The following is a 15,489-nucleotide window of genomic DNA, read 5'->3' as shown; positions in this document are numbered from 1 at the left end:
TTCAGCTTTCATTTGCGTTAGTTGGGATATTATAATGTGTGGCGCCTGGAATTAAAACACATGAATGAAATGAAAAATAAATAAATAAATGGCACCAAAAAATCCCCCAATTTGTTATACATTACAGTAGCCCCCTACTGTAATGTATAACAAAGTAAAGTGGGTTTTTTTCAGTTTTTATTTTTATTCTATATTTAAAACAACTTTAATATCAAACCAACACATTAAATCAACTTTTTCAACCTCAACAGTGTTCATAGAGCACATGTATGTATAAAAATTTTAATGTAATTTTAATTGATAATTACAAGCATGGTTAAATGTTTAAGATGCTAATAAAGCCATTCAGATTGCTATGACGTGATATGCTCTGTTCTAGAGTCAGAATTGTTCAGTGTTGGTGAGAGGAACCAGACATCTAAAGAGTCGAACACCTCTAAAAGCTTTCACACAGATTACATCATTACATGAAGTGATTATGAATGTGCTCTCTGATGTTTGAGACATTGTTCTACAGTAGTTTGAGATAAGCTTTTGGCCTTAAATGTACATTTTTAAAGTCTGTCCAGAGTAGTGTGGTTTTGTAAATTGGTATATTTATGTAATCTGTATACATTATGTACAAACTAGTAACCAAAGGAAAGTTTTTTTATTTTGGTTAATTTAGTAGTGTTTTACTCATATCAGTACGACGTATAAAAACTCAGACGACACATGCCAGGTCAGTGGTGGATTTTTTTTATTGTTAATAAAATAGTTATATTTGTGTTGCAGACATCAAGTTTATAAATCGCTTTCTTTACATCTCAGTGACTGAATTACGCAGGAATTTAGAGAAGCCTTTCCTTTTTGATAATGACAACATAGAACAAGTTTTATGCATTAAGCAATTATTTTCAGATTATTTGTGAATTAACAGGACCCCCCCAGCATCCCTCTGCTCCCCTTATGATCTGAGGCATCCGACACAAAAAATACATCTTCATAAAACGCTCAAAGAATACCCTGTCTAAAAAAGTTCATATAAATACACCATTTAAATATTTAAATCGACAGCATTAACAGATACTCAAAAGTTAACTCAATAATGTCTTTTGCTGTTCAAGAATAATAAATAAATAAAATTTGAAGGTTACCGCTCTAATGAACATTCTTCATTATTGCTCAACTTTGTCATATTCAATATTACATTTGGAGCAGATCAGGCATTTAAAATATTTAATAAATACTTTGGTGCAATGGATCTGTTAAGTTAATAACATTAAAACAGCACTTTTCTTATTATTATAATTTATTATTTACCAAAGCCTTCACTGTATATACATCAGAATGTCTTTTACTGTAACTGCTGGCTTTGGGATTGGTTTAAGACATCATACAATGTTTCCCTCAGGAATGTAAACATGTAAAAATACAGTATGAGTAAGGTCCAAAGAGGAAGCAATCTATTAAAACGGAACTAATATTTCAGGGCCTCTAAAAGGCTGGCTATGGAAGTGCAATGACTAGCAGTGCAACATGCAGGCCATTCTAGCAAGATGTTACACTCATATGTAGATGGTATATGGAGGCATTGATTAGTGCTCACAATGGTGTGCCTCGCCATTTTTGTAGTTGTCACCAACGTCAATGCGAGCAACCATTGTGGACACCAGCTTGAGCAGTTGCAGGGACCGCTGCTGTCCTGTCTGCAGGACCTCCTCATGGTTGGCCTTCTCTTCACTGCCGTAGTCCATCACAGCCTTGTTGGTGATCAGGGAAAGGGCGAAAACTCTCATTCCACAGTGACGAGCTACTATCACCTCATGGACTGTGCTCATGCCTGAAAGAAGGGAACAGAAGCATTATAGTAGTATGTATATTTTAAAACCTTAATCTTACAATCTAGTTCCTCATTCTCATAACTACAGAACTTACACATTAGTGTCATTGCTTAGTAGTTACTAATAAATAAGTCTTAATAGTGCTGGAACCACTATTATTTATCAGTAATTGTCAATAAGGGTCATAAAATCGATAGAATTGAGCTTTTTCCATTCCATTTAGTATGCATGAGCATAATGATTCGCTAATTCTAAATGGGAAAAATGCCACCAGATAGGGTATTTTTCATTCTTAATTACAGTGAAATGTTTAGACTTTTCACACATTCGATTTATGAAAGATTACATTTTTAGTACACTTTTGCTCCAATGCACTTTTTATGTAAAACTCACAGGAAGAAGAAATGGATTCATCAAGCAATATCTGCAATAAGGTTAATTTTCTGTTAGGCATTGTGTCTCTAAGCTGCAGACACTGGGTATAAATGTTCAACGCTATTGATATTTAAATAATAATAAACAACAATAAAAAATAAAACATTGAAAATATTTATACATTTTTATTGACATCCATTTTTAAAAATTTATAAATGTCTATCATCCCAGCCATAAAGATTAATAACAGAATAATAAGACTAGGGTTTACGGAGGTAAAGGTGCTGTGCCACCATCATTTGCCCATTTTAGATGTAAAATTATATATATAAGTTATATAATTATATAAGTTTTTTAGTATCTACACAAAAATCATGTATTTAAAAAAAAAATCCAAATATCTGGCATTCTAAATTTGAAGTCTGACATTTTAAAAACTTCAAATTTAGAATGCCAGATATTTGCTGAACTTCATGGTTACCAAATAATACAGTATCACTGATTATCTTAAAGTTGCCTTCAAGCCTGCAATTAAAAGTTAAAATGACACAAGCTGTCCCAACAACTCACCAACAGCATCGGCGCCTAAGCGGTTAAGCATTCTGCACTCAGCAATTGTCTCGAAGGATGGCCCCCCGAGCACACAGTACACACCCTCCCTCAGGAAGTCAGAGTAGCCAAGCTCTGCCCCCACCGCTTGAGCTAGCTGCTGCAGCTTTCTGTCATATGCGTCTGACATGCATGGAAAACGAGTTCCAAACCTAGAGAGAGAGAGAGAGAGAGAGAGAGAGAGAGAGAGAGAGAGAGAGAGAGAGAGAGAGAGAGAGAGAGAGAGAGAGAGAGAGAGAGAGAGAGAGAGAGAGAGAGAGAGAGAGAGAGAGAGAGAGAGAGAGAGAATAATGTTACGACAGACTACATAGACATCGGCAAAACATTTCACACTCTACAATTAGCAGCTTAACATGAGCCAGGTTTGTATGAACATTGTCAAATATGGGCCAAGCCCCTGTATCCAATGCAAACAAACACATTCAATATCCTCACATATTCATACGCTACAAATAGGTTGTCTGCAGTCTAATTAAACATAGTATTTATATTGTTTTTAATGCCACTCCTTCAAAGTAACTCAACCATAGTTGTCACTGAAATGTTATTTGTAGGACATACTTTGCACATGTATATTGTTAGCCCACAGAGAGAGACCCCTTTGTACCATGCTATACTTTAGGACCCCTTGATACTATGTAGAAAAGAAAGAGTATATATACCCACTGTCTTTGTTTCCTCACCTGTCCTCATTAGGTCCACATAAGGGGTTGTTTCCAGCGAACCCTGGCATGTTGATGTGGTCTTTGATGATCATAACATCTCCAACTTTGTAGTCCTGGTTCAGCCCACCTGCAGCATTCGTCAAGATGACCGTCTCAACGCCCATCAGCTTGAAAATGCGAATGGGCATGGTGGTCTAATAAACCAGATACAGAAAGAATTCCCAATAAATTGATTTTAAGTTCAAGTTCTATTTTCAAGTTCTTACACGTTGTATAGCTGATTTCACATTTGTCTGTATGCATGTGTATTGTTTTAATTGAGTATTTTTATATTGGCCACACATACATTCACTGGCCACATTAGGTACATTAGCTACTTTATATCTACAATCACTGTCAATTTTATCAGCTCCACTTACCATGTAATTTGTAGTTCTACAATTAGAAATTGTAGTCTGCTTTTTTGGCATAATTTATTATTATTTATTATTTAGCCCCTCCTTTACCTTCTTCATCAGTAATCAGGACCACCACAGAGCATGTATTATTTGGGGAGGATCATTTCCTTCATGTACACTTAATGTCCAATCTATTAGACACATTGTTGGTTCACCTTTTGGATGCAGAATCAAAAAAAAGTAGCTTATCTGATGCTGCAAAGTTTATCTTACTCTTTCTCACCATTCAATGCAGCACACCCCCACTACTGTGTCAGTGTTGCTGCAGCGCTGAGAATGATCCATTACCCAAGTAATACCTGCTCAATGGTGGTTCTCAGGGCATCCAGACCAAGGATGAATGATCAATGTGACAAAGGTGAGGACACTGAGCCAATGCTATAAATTTGTTAGAGTACAATGGAATCAGTAGCAGACATAACTGTTTACCCACATGGTGAGTGTGTCTGAAGTACAATGTATAAAATAAAGGTTTGTAAATAGTTCTATGGAAAAAAAACTCTGATTGGTATAGAACCTAGAAAAAGGTTCTTCATACTTGCAGATCTCTTTGACAAAGATGGTTCTTTAAAGAACCATCCAGTGAAGCATTTTTATAGAACTAAAAGCTAGTCTATGACTTTACTCTAAAGAGCTCATATTGGCACATTTTTCTGTTTGGCATAGCAAACTGTAGGTAATGTGGTTCTTTTGTGGCAAAAAGTTTTGAATCCTGAAGTTCACCTTTTGAATAGGATATCCTTCATAGAGGTGGAACCTTCCCCGCATGCAAACACACGGTTTTCCTTTAAGAGTACCAAATACCAACTGGCCAGCATGACCATGCACTAAGGAACACACAGCAAACGATTAGAGCAGTGACATAACATTCATTAAGCAGTCAAACATCATAATTAGTGAGGGTTAAAGGTCACTGCAACTGGTTGACAATTAATGGGTTACTGTTACATATTAGGGCTGCATAAAATATAATTTATTAATTGTCATTGCAATACTGGCCTCTGCAATACTGATCTCACAGAAGACTTTAGAAGTCCTCTAACCAATCACAGTTTATTTTACATAATTTTTGTGATGGGAGCATTTTGACCAATCACAGTCTTGTTTTTTCATGGTTGTTTTGAAGAATTACGTGTTGTAATCCAGCAAAAGTAAAAGCAAACTGCAGAAATATACTTGTAATGCCAATATTTTATAAATATAGTACAGCCCTAATACATGCCACAATCAACAAGTATGCAAATTAGATGTAGTGCAAGACCCCATATCCACCACATTCTTACATTCTTATAGGGCCACCTATTAGTGGGCAATTTACAGACATGTGCTTCTCACCTGTGCTTTGGGGGAAATTTGGAATGTCACTGTATTTAAAAACCTTCTGGTCCTTCAGCATGTCAGCCAAGCCACCCAGGCCTGAGCCGCACACAATGCCCACCAGTGGCCGCACTGGAGCCTGCTCCAGGAGCCAGTCGGCCGTGGCCTTGCACTCCTCATAACCATATCTGAAGCGCAGGGAGGAAACAGAGATAGAGGTTGACATAATATACTGTAAAACCAGAAGGCAGACAGTCTACAAACACAAGGTGTGTCATGAGAAAATAAAGACAGGCTGATGGCGAACGAAATCCTTTCAAAATATTTATATGATTGCATGTCATATGACTCTGAGGTATGTGTTTTTCCACTCCTAAAAAGACCAAAGATCAACATGACAAATGATGACCAAACTAGTGCACTGGTGTATTGATTTTAATGTAATTTGTGTACACACATACATGAGTACATTTCTACACAAACAAAATATATTAACACATATTTTGTCTTCCAGATTCCCTTCTCTTAACAATAATACTGGATGTAACTTATGTACATATTTGAATCAATAAATTCAATGCATTACTTTTTCAGTGTACGTTAAATATTACACATATTTGCTATAAATAAATAAATAAATAGGTTACAGTTAATGGATTTAAAAAGAGACTAGTTTACTACCCTGGAAGAGTTGTGCTTTTAAGACATTGATTCTGGCCTCTCACATTCATAAACGTCACTGCCATCATCATTCCTAACGTCATAAAGGTCTAATCAGTATTTTAGCTTTTATGACTAATGTTTACTGTAAACACTGACAGATAATGGGAAAATAAAGCTGTCGCTTACCACCTGTTTAGTTTACTCATCAGACATATTAAAATGATTCTACTCATTACTAAAATAATGATTATGGCTATTCATCTACGGCTTTTAGTATTATGAATACTATAAATTGACACAACAGTAGAAGGGGAAAAATATAGACAGTGTTGGGCAGTGAGTTTGCTCAGTTTTGTCAATAATCAAGCATTACTAAGGTAATACGGTTTAAATCAAGCAAATTTCATGCATTCTCATGTCCTGTATGCAAGTGGGGGACTAGTATATTTTTAGTGGTCTGAGATGCTGATGAGAGTGGTGAAACCCGGCCCCCCTCCCTAGAGGTTTTCTCAGAAACGTGGTGGAAATCACGTCGACGAACCGTTACGTCACACGTGAGTAATGGCATCAGGACCACACGTTGTCACATGTGGTCCATTTCACTGACAAAAATCTCACACTAAGCTACAATCTCCACCTATAACTTATTCTGCTTCCCACCATGTGGATACTAATGAATCTCACGACAAAATAATTTATAGGCTAAATCACTACGAACATATAATTAACAGAATGTCTAAGCGGTGTATTTGACTAAAATGTCTCGCTGTTTTTGCTATATAGACTTATACAGAGCGAATATTATTACGGTTATTATATAATGTTGAATTTACACATTGTGTAAAGCTCATCAGTCTAGCAGAGCGTCTAAGTACAGGGCTGATGTTGCATCATCCAAGAAGATCCTTCACAGCTCATTGGTATTTCCGACGAATATAAAACGACTCACTGAAATTCGAGGACATTCTGTTTACCGCAAAACACCGATGTATTATCACATTCCTCCTTCTTTATCATCAGGTTTGAGGACAGAGGACCACCTGCTACAGGCTACGTAGTTAGCTAAGTACAGCGAGGCTGATGCTAGCTTCCTATTCGCGGGCTTCTCATTAGAATTTTCCATTCCACCTTAAATGCTATAGGCGCCCAAACGAAACTCCTCCACGCTATAGGGTGGAAAGGAAATAGCATCAGGGAGCTAACTTTAGCCTCGTCTACATACAGTAATGTTAATCTACGTATGTTTTCTTACACTGTAGTTATAATAACGTTACATTTTGGAAAAGCTGCTCAGACTTACCCTGAAGATGAATCCGGGAACATTGCTGATTTTTCCGTTAAGATGAAAAGGCCCAAAACAAACTGGAGCGTCTCCTCAGTAAATAAACGCAGTGCTGAATAAAAATCAACTTGACCCACACTTCGTCTTTTCGGGACTGCTCAGAAACTCCTCTCGCAGAGAAATTTAAGGCACTTCCTTCTTCATCAGATCTCAGCTCTCTGGCTATTGGCTGAGCTCGCGGGTGTTGGCCTGAGAGATGCTGTGTGTTTCTGTGCGTCACTGACAGCTTTTTCTTTTTTTCTTACTGCACATTCAGGGGTGACATCGACAGATATCACATATGAACGTTAAAAGAAACAAAAAACTAAACATTATAATTCAGCTGTATGAGTGCAACACAAGGGGTTCTCAAATTCAATAACAGTAATAAATACATGCAAACAAAATATAAATGTTTGGTAATATATTGTTCAGAATACTCAGATAGCAGGCACATTTGGGCCTAATCTGTGCCACTTTTGGCTCTTACGGCTCTGGTTCGGCAATGGCAAGTGTTGTGTAGGCTGAACATGGGCCGACTACCACGGCCTGGGCTAGATTTGGGTTATGGCATGTGTTGTGTGGGCCAGATTTGGGCCAAAAGTCCTGAGCTGGGCTAGACTTGGATTACGGCACATGCTGTGTGGGCCAAACATGGGCTGACTATCATGAGCTGGGCTAGACTTGGGTTACAGCATGTGTTGTGTGGGCCAGACTTGGGCCAAATGTCCTGAGCTGGGCTAGACTTGGGTTACGGCACGTGTTGTGTGGGCCAAACATTGGCTGACTATCATGAGCTGGGCTAGACTTGGGTTACGGCACATGTTGTGTGGGCCAGACTTGGGCCAAATGTCCTGAGCTGGGCTAGACTTGGGTTACGGCATGTGTTGTGTGGGCCAAACATTGGCCGACTATCATGAGCTGGGCTAGACTTGGGTTACGGCACATGTTGTGTGGGCCAGACTTGGACCAAATGTCCTGAGCTGGGCTAGACTTGGATTATGGCATGTGCTGTGTAGCTGTATGAGTGCAACACAAGGGGCTCTCAAATTCAATAACAGTCATAAATACATGCAAACAAAATATAAATGGTAATATATTGTTCAGAATACCCAGATAGCAGGCACATTTGGGCCTAATCTGTGTCACTCTTACGGCTCAGTTTGGGTACTGGCAAGTGTTGTGTGGGCCGAATATTATGAGCTGGTCTAGCCTTGGGTTACGATACATGTTATGCAGGCCAGACATGGGCCGAATATCATGAGCTGGGCTAGACTCATGATACATGTTGTGTGGGCCACAATGATCACACTGCTTACCATACCCACATACATGATGAAAATGAAAGGCAATTGTACTTTTGCTGTCAGGGTACCATCTCGCACAAAAGAAATTAGGATGAGGATTAGGTGTGGATGTGCTGGTAATGCACATCTGCTAAATTGTTTTGGTGTTTATCTAACTCATCTAAAGTGGACCTGTGATAAATTGTCCTGGTCTGGTAAACATGTGATCCATTTTTTGGGTCCTGGGCTGAATTGAATTTCTCTTCTGGGACATGCCTGACTTGCAGCATTCCACTCAGCACCTGACCGAACTTCAACATTGAAATGTTGTTGAAAAAAGTTTCAATGCTGGTAATATGCTGAATCAATGTTCATGTTAAGTGGTTCTCAAAAGTTTAACAAAATACTTCGAAGTCAACATTGAAATTTTAATTTGTATAAAATATAAATAAAAATATGACCATAATTATTATTTTTTTTAGCATTTTATTATTTTTGATCATGACACTGCTTCAGAACTCTAAATTTAAATTAAAAAAAGGAAAACAAGAACAATATCTAGAAAGTGAAGTTTGTGAAGAAAAGATATTACTAGTGTTATGTATTTGAAACAACAGCTCATCTGGTTTGCTTTTTTGGACTGGCTGCTGTACTTTTAGGATCATTTATAAGCTAACTCTCATTTATCTTGTGTTTATTACTCATTTTTGCTTATTTTTTATTTTTAGATGCAGCCTTGAAGAATCCACAATCACAAGCTGGCGATGACAATAAAATTGACTAGAGACATCCAAATATGTTCAGTGCTGAGTGCTTTTAACACTGAAGGGTAGGGATCAGACGTTTGTTTTCTGTCTGCCTCTCTCTCTCACACCTTGCTCTATGCACACACTCACTGGACACTTTTTCTACACCTAAATTAGTTTAACTAGTTAAGCCTGTTTGCATATGACTGAGCTACAGAGGGAGGTCAGGAAGTGATTTTCTACTTGGGACGCCTACTGCACCATTTAAGGTGGGACGGGTAAACTAGCAAAAAAGAGGATGCTTTAGGTGGTCGCTTGGAGCAGAGGATTATATTCTGTGCATACAACATAATAAAGATCTGTTTCTCAGCATAATTTGTTTACTCCATCAATTCACAGGACCACAGAATAGGTAACATTTGGGAAGTGGTTTCCTTCTCAGTTGTATTGGTACAACTGGATCAGACACAGCAGTTCTGCTGGAGTTTTAAAACACTGTGTCCACTCCACTGTGTCCAATTACATACCTATGTTGTTAGTCCTTTTAGAGGTAAAGTTAGAAATGTAAGCTTTCTAGTTCTTCATCAGTGCCTAGAGGACGCTGTTGGCTGGAAATGTATTCTCAATCCAGCAAATACACTTAAGTGTTTAAAGACTCAAGTACACTACGGTATTACTGTGTCAGCGTCACTGCAGTGCTGAGAGTGATCCACTACCCAAACAATGCCTGCTCTGTAGGGGTCGTGACCATTGAAGAACAGAGTAAGAAAGTCTGCAGAGAAACAGATGGACTACTGTCTGTAATTATAGAACTACAAACTGCACCTGTATAGTAAGTGGAGCTGATAAATGAGTGTATACACATAATCAATCACAATGGTATGCTTCACACTCGACTTTTATTGTGTATTTTTCTTTAATTGTTTATTGGTATATGGTAACCTATATACTTGCTATTCCACCCATTTTGACTGTGCAAGCTCTGTATATTTTTGTAAGACAATTAAAGCTGTTGTTTCCAAATGATTTCTAGTGTTGTCACTGAAATTCATGTATGCATACAGGTGAGCTTTAAGAATCGGTGACTTTTACTAAGTAATACAGTGCATACTAGCTTAATACATGATAATGCACATCATGTTCTGAAAACTGCAGCAAACTGTTGATTGTTCAGCTATGTTATGTTGATTCACTTTTGAAAAACAAACCCAAATTAAATGATGATTTAGCCTTGACTCCCAACATTGACTCAACCGTAAATAAATGTTGAAATGCCGGCTGTGGTGCTTGACATACAGCCCATAACATGGTACTTTTGTCTGTCCCATAACATGGCCGATGTAGGGTGTGTATGGTACACTCTCAGAAAAAAGGTACAACACTGTCACTGGGGCAGTACCCCTCTTGTCACTGTGGTGGTACCCTCAAGAGTCCATCTCAGTACCTTTAGTCAGGGAACATAACTGGACCAGAATCCATTGAAATGATATTTTCTAAGTTGTTTTGATTCCACACTCCCCATCTTGTCTCCAGGCTTTTTATTTTAATCCTCTGATTTAAAACATTTGGTTATGAAAAGGTGTACATATATACGTTTCCACTAGGAAAAACTCACTTAAGGTACGCAACTGGACCTTAAAACCACTGTTGTACCTTTGAGGGTACACTTACATTGTTTGTACCTTGATGAATGAATCATGTACCTGCATGGTACCTTTATTTCTAACAGTGTATGGCCCTGATCTGGCACACATCTTGCCCATTTTATGTGAAGCTGAGGTTAAGTTCTTTGGTCCTGATAAACATTTACAAAAAAAGAGACTACAGAATAAATAAGTTGAGCCTTTTAGTATAACTGTTGCCGTTTCTCATTTCAATTTGATTACTGTTCAAATTTTACCAAAAAAGTTAGCTTCATCTGGACTTGTGAGTCAGCTTGACCAATATCATTACAAAGAATCATTTCAAAGCATCCGATTCTTTCTTGAGGGGAGCAAGTGTAATACTGTGAGGACACTTCCTTCATTTCGCCACACACTGAAAAAATTGTTTGCTGAAGTGCTTCTGTTAAAAAGGTTTCCAAACACACTTATATTTGGCAATACTAAAAAATAGTTTGCCTCGGAAACTGAAGAACCAAAAGGCAACCGTTGTGACATGAGAAGATTTGTGAAACCATTATTATTTGGCAAGGGCAGAATGAACATGCTCTGACTTATGTATATCCTGTGGCCTTGTTTGCTATGACTCCCAGCACTGAGAGAGAGAGAGAGAGAGAGAGAGAGAGACATAACAGAACAAAGTGATCCATTCTATTTTTATAAACAGCTAGGCAGTTCCCACCACATTCTTTTTGCATGTAATCTATTCTGCGCTATGTGTGTTTGTATTAGAGGGGAAGAGATGTCACCTTCTCCATGTGAATACTTCAAATAATTTAATTTGGATTAATTTTACACTGAGGGGTCATTTTACAAAGAAACACCTGCCGCATAGGTGCCCGTTGTAAGTTTTAAAAGTACTGACTGTACATTATCTACACAGTTTATCAGCCCCCTTCTATCCTGTCCCTCAGTGGAAGGGGATCTCCATAGGGGATTTCCACCTCTGACCAGATATTATTTGTTTGATGTACCATTCTCAGCACAGCCGTGACACTGACATGGCATTGTAGGTGGTGCTGGTAGGAATGTATCAAACAGCAGTGTTGCTGGGGTTTTTCAAAATGTCTGTATTTATAGTGGGTTAAGTATTGCCCACCAACCAAAAATATCCAGTTAAGTTCATGCCACAAAGCAGGAAGTGGTGAATGGCTCGGAGATGACTAAAACAAACTGTGCATCAGCATATGGGCTATGGTCTAGTGTACACCAGGAAAGCTGAGATACAAGGGAGGGGTCTCAAAAAGACAAGCTGGTGTATAACGGCTGTCTCAGAGGTCTTCACATCCAGACCAAATCAAGTTTCTGATACTGTATTTATAGTAACTGAACCATTGATGTAAACGACTGACCACCTAGTGATACCTACCGGTAGCTGCAAAATCCAGGAACAGAAACTGGATCTAAGATCTCAATTTAAAACTCTTGATCCAGACATTTTTTGTGGGGCACAAGTGCCCCCAGAACATTTTGACATTTGAAGTTGTGGGGACACAAGGCAAAAAATGTGTTTTAGTAAAAAAAAGATGACAACTGCTAACTATAACTAAAAACAGTTTAAACATGCTTTAGGATGACATTTGTCTAACTAGTGAATTCAGCTACTTTAAGCTACACCTACTGCTGACAGAGACATTCAACTATGCGCAGACAGCTTGTATAATCTCCATAAAAAAGCAATGCCAGGGGAATGGGGTGCAATAGAGCAGCTACATACAAGCCTAAGGTCACCATGAACAATGCCAAGTGTCAGCTAGGGGGGTATAACGCCCCCTACCACTGGGCTGCAGAGCAATGAAATTGCTTTCTCTGAAGCTGCATTCAATACCTTTGCGGTGAGTTGGATCCATAACTAATCATCTAAAATCAGTATCTGACCTTACTCATGCTCTTGTGGCTGATTGTAATTAAATCCTCACACTTACATCTAGTGTAAATCATATTCAGAAAAGTATGGTCTACTTCTTTTGCATTTCATCCTTCCAGCAGAAATAGATAACCAGTACACTCTGACCTCACAGAGTCATTTGTCATTTCCCTTTCATTAACCTCATCAAATAGACTTATTTGCGCAAGATTAGGCTTATATTTATTTTATTACAAACACAATGAAAGGGCTAAAAATGAAAGAAGTAAGTATTCCAAAAGACTGTTGTTTTAAAGAACTAACTTTTCCTTAAAAATGTGCCTCCTCCACTAAACCTATTATGTGCAGGGTTGGGCAAGTTAGGTCCATTTATATAAACAAAAAGAGATGAGTTCTTGAAAAATTGGGGGGTAAAGGCTGAATCTGTGGCCAGGACCTGCTAACATTTCTACGTGGGCCTGAGGAGTGTAAGTAGTAATTCAAGAACCTGAGTAACTTTTTCTTCTTTTTTAAACACTTTTTTAAATAGGTCACATCTAGACTTAGAGAGACCATTATGATAGGCTAACTCTACACATTAAGTTGAACACCTGCCTCCAACAAACACTGTTAATTCACAAATTAATTTGCTGTCAGGCTAGGATGCCAGTGCATTCTTGGAGATAAAAGCCTAGGGCATCTAATCCTTTATCATGAGATATGTTTGTAAATCTTTCTACATCTAAAGTGATAAATATAGCATCTCCAGGTATACCCTATACCATTAAAGGGATTGGGACACCCCTCCTTATTATGGAGTTTAAGTGTGTCAGACACACTCAATGCTAACAGGTGGATATAATTAAGCACATAGCCTTGCAGTTTTGATAGACAAACACTTGCAACAGAATGGGACAAAGTCTTTAGATTCCTTACCTATGGTGGGTGCCATGGGTGCTTTCTGAACATAAAGACCTTGAGGGATGTTTATTCCAATGTTATGCCAATATTCACACAAGATACAGCCTATTTTACCACAAAACGATGGCCTTCAAGAGTTTCTTTAGGTGGAAACAGTATCCGTTCACCATCTGTTTGTGAGAAGGCAAAAGCTTCATCATGGTTTGATGTACAGAACCAGAAGGCAGGTGAAGCAGAATTTAAACATCAAGGAGAAAAACAGAGCTTGGCAGAGGTGCTGGAGCTAAAAAATAAAATCTAAATGTGAAAAAAGCGTCCGCACATTCAAATATGGGCAAAAAACCTTTTAGAATTTCTTTAAGTGAATAGATAACAAATGGATACGACAGTGCTAAAGGTGGAGAACAGTACTTGTAAAAACACAGGAGACACACATAGGCTTAGTGGTCATTTTGAGTGGTTGATAGAATGGCTATATTTACATTGTTGACATTGTAGTCCTGGATTCTGATCTGAGTCAGTAGATTTCTCTATTCTCTCTAGTTTCATATCAAATTACACTGAATGACTTTGTTTACATCTCACTGACTGAATGATTCAGACATTTTGGAAAATATTACATCACACATGTAGTTCCTGTTTAAGGCCTCTGAATTTGTATATATATATGAAAGTCAATTTTGGTTGTGATTTAGTAATTTGCACAATTGGTGTAAAACTGTAAAAAGCTATGGGTTTTAATCATGAAGTGTCTGAACACTGTGTAGAACGGTCTTCATTTCTTTAGGTTTTTAGAAAAGATGCCTTCAAAATGTCTTGAAATGATTCTTGTCTTACATTTTCTTATATTTTTTTCTGACTGAGATTTATGATGTTTCTTTGCTTACATGTGACCATTTCCCAGCCTCTCTTTATTCCTTATAATTAAACAGTCTATTTTTAAGCTGCAAAAAGCCAGAAAAACTTACTGGACTTCGTTTTTCTTTTCTTACAATTCTACTCTCACAAATTTGCAATATTATTCCATCAATAGAGTTTGAGTTAAAAGCACAAAACCTCACAGGATTATAGGTTGCATGTGCTTTTTTTTTTCAGATCGTCAGATACCATATTAACAACCTAGGAACACGTTAGCAGCCACCTGGGATGGCATAGCAATTGCCTAGCAACTTCTTTGGAACCACCTCGGATACCATAATAGTGACCTAGAAGCAACCCATAGCAACCATTTCGGATAAATAGCAATGTCTTACCAAAACCTTTTCAACCACCTAGTAAATCATAGCAAAAACCTAGGTCCGCCTTACCAACCATCTTGGATAACATAGCAACAGCCTCACAAAATCTTAGTAACCACTGTGGATGACACAGTAGAGGCCTAGCAATACCTTAGCAACCACCTGGGATACTATAGCAATGGCTTTGTCAAGTCAACTTAAAGTTTGTTCACAAACTTTCCTCTTCTAGTTGTAACTGTGGCTTTAAGACTGTTACATGAAGAGAATTTCTGTTCTTAATGGCTGCTCTGTATTGTGCCTCTTTCAAAAAGCAGTCAAGCCTGAAACTTTCTTTATAACTTCAGTGTTAGTGGGTGGGGCTCGACTGCTGTAGAATAGGGGGATAAATGTAAATGGTTTGGTTTTCATGACATCACAGTAATTTAGTTGAAATGGGCTTATTTTACAGTGTAGAGACCATATATAGTCTGTGGATGTTGTGTTTTAAAGACAGTGCTTACAGTGTGCACATAGTCTTGTTTCAAAAACTAAGGAAAATGAGGTTTTCCAGTATATGGGCC

At 38.0% G+C, this 15,489-nt stretch overlaps 1 protein-coding gene across 1 annotated transcript; it reads right to left on the bottom strand.

The window, feature by feature from the left end:
- Positions 1-731: 731 nt before the first annotated feature.
- Positions 732-7,398, bottom strand: pnp5b (purine nucleoside phosphorylase 5b). Its single transcript, XM_017697086.2, has 6 exons — positions 7,211-7,398; positions 5,266-5,435; positions 4,654-4,757; positions 3,491-3,666; positions 2,769-2,959; positions 732-1,822 (listed from the first exon to the last, which is right to left on the bottom strand). Exons 1-6 carry the CDS (start codon positions 7,231-7,233, stop codon positions 1,578-1,580), a joined length of 909 nt encoding a protein of 302 aa, XP_017552575.1. The 5' UTR covers positions 7,234-7,398; the 3' UTR covers positions 732-1,577.
- Between the last annotated feature and the right edge of the window lie 8,091 nt (positions 7,399-15,489).

The sequence above is a fragment of the Pygocentrus nattereri genome, chromosome 19 (assembly GCF_015220715.1).
Source record: "Pygocentrus nattereri isolate fPygNat1 chromosome 19, fPygNat1.pri, whole genome shotgun sequence".
In the NCBI taxonomy this organism is placed as follows: Eukaryota; Metazoa; Chordata; class Actinopteri; order Characiformes; family Serrasalmidae; genus Pygocentrus; species Pygocentrus nattereri.
Note: the sequence above shows the minus strand (reverse complement) of the source record. Positions and strands in the feature narration are given on the sequence as shown.

Bases quoted from the DNA above. Each gene is read 5' to 3' on its own strand.
- pnp5b (XM_017697086.2), bottom strand. From the start codon at position 7,233: ATGTTCCCGGATTCATCTTCAGG. The intron at 5,436-7,210 runs GTAAGTCTGAGC...CCTGCGCTTCAG, and splicing joins TTCCCGGATTCATCTTCAGG to ATATGGTTATGAGGAGTGCA. The intron at 1,823-2,768 runs GTGAGTTGTTGG...CCCTTCTTTCAG, and splicing joins CTTAGGCGCCGATGCTGTTG to GCATGAGCACAGTCCATGAG.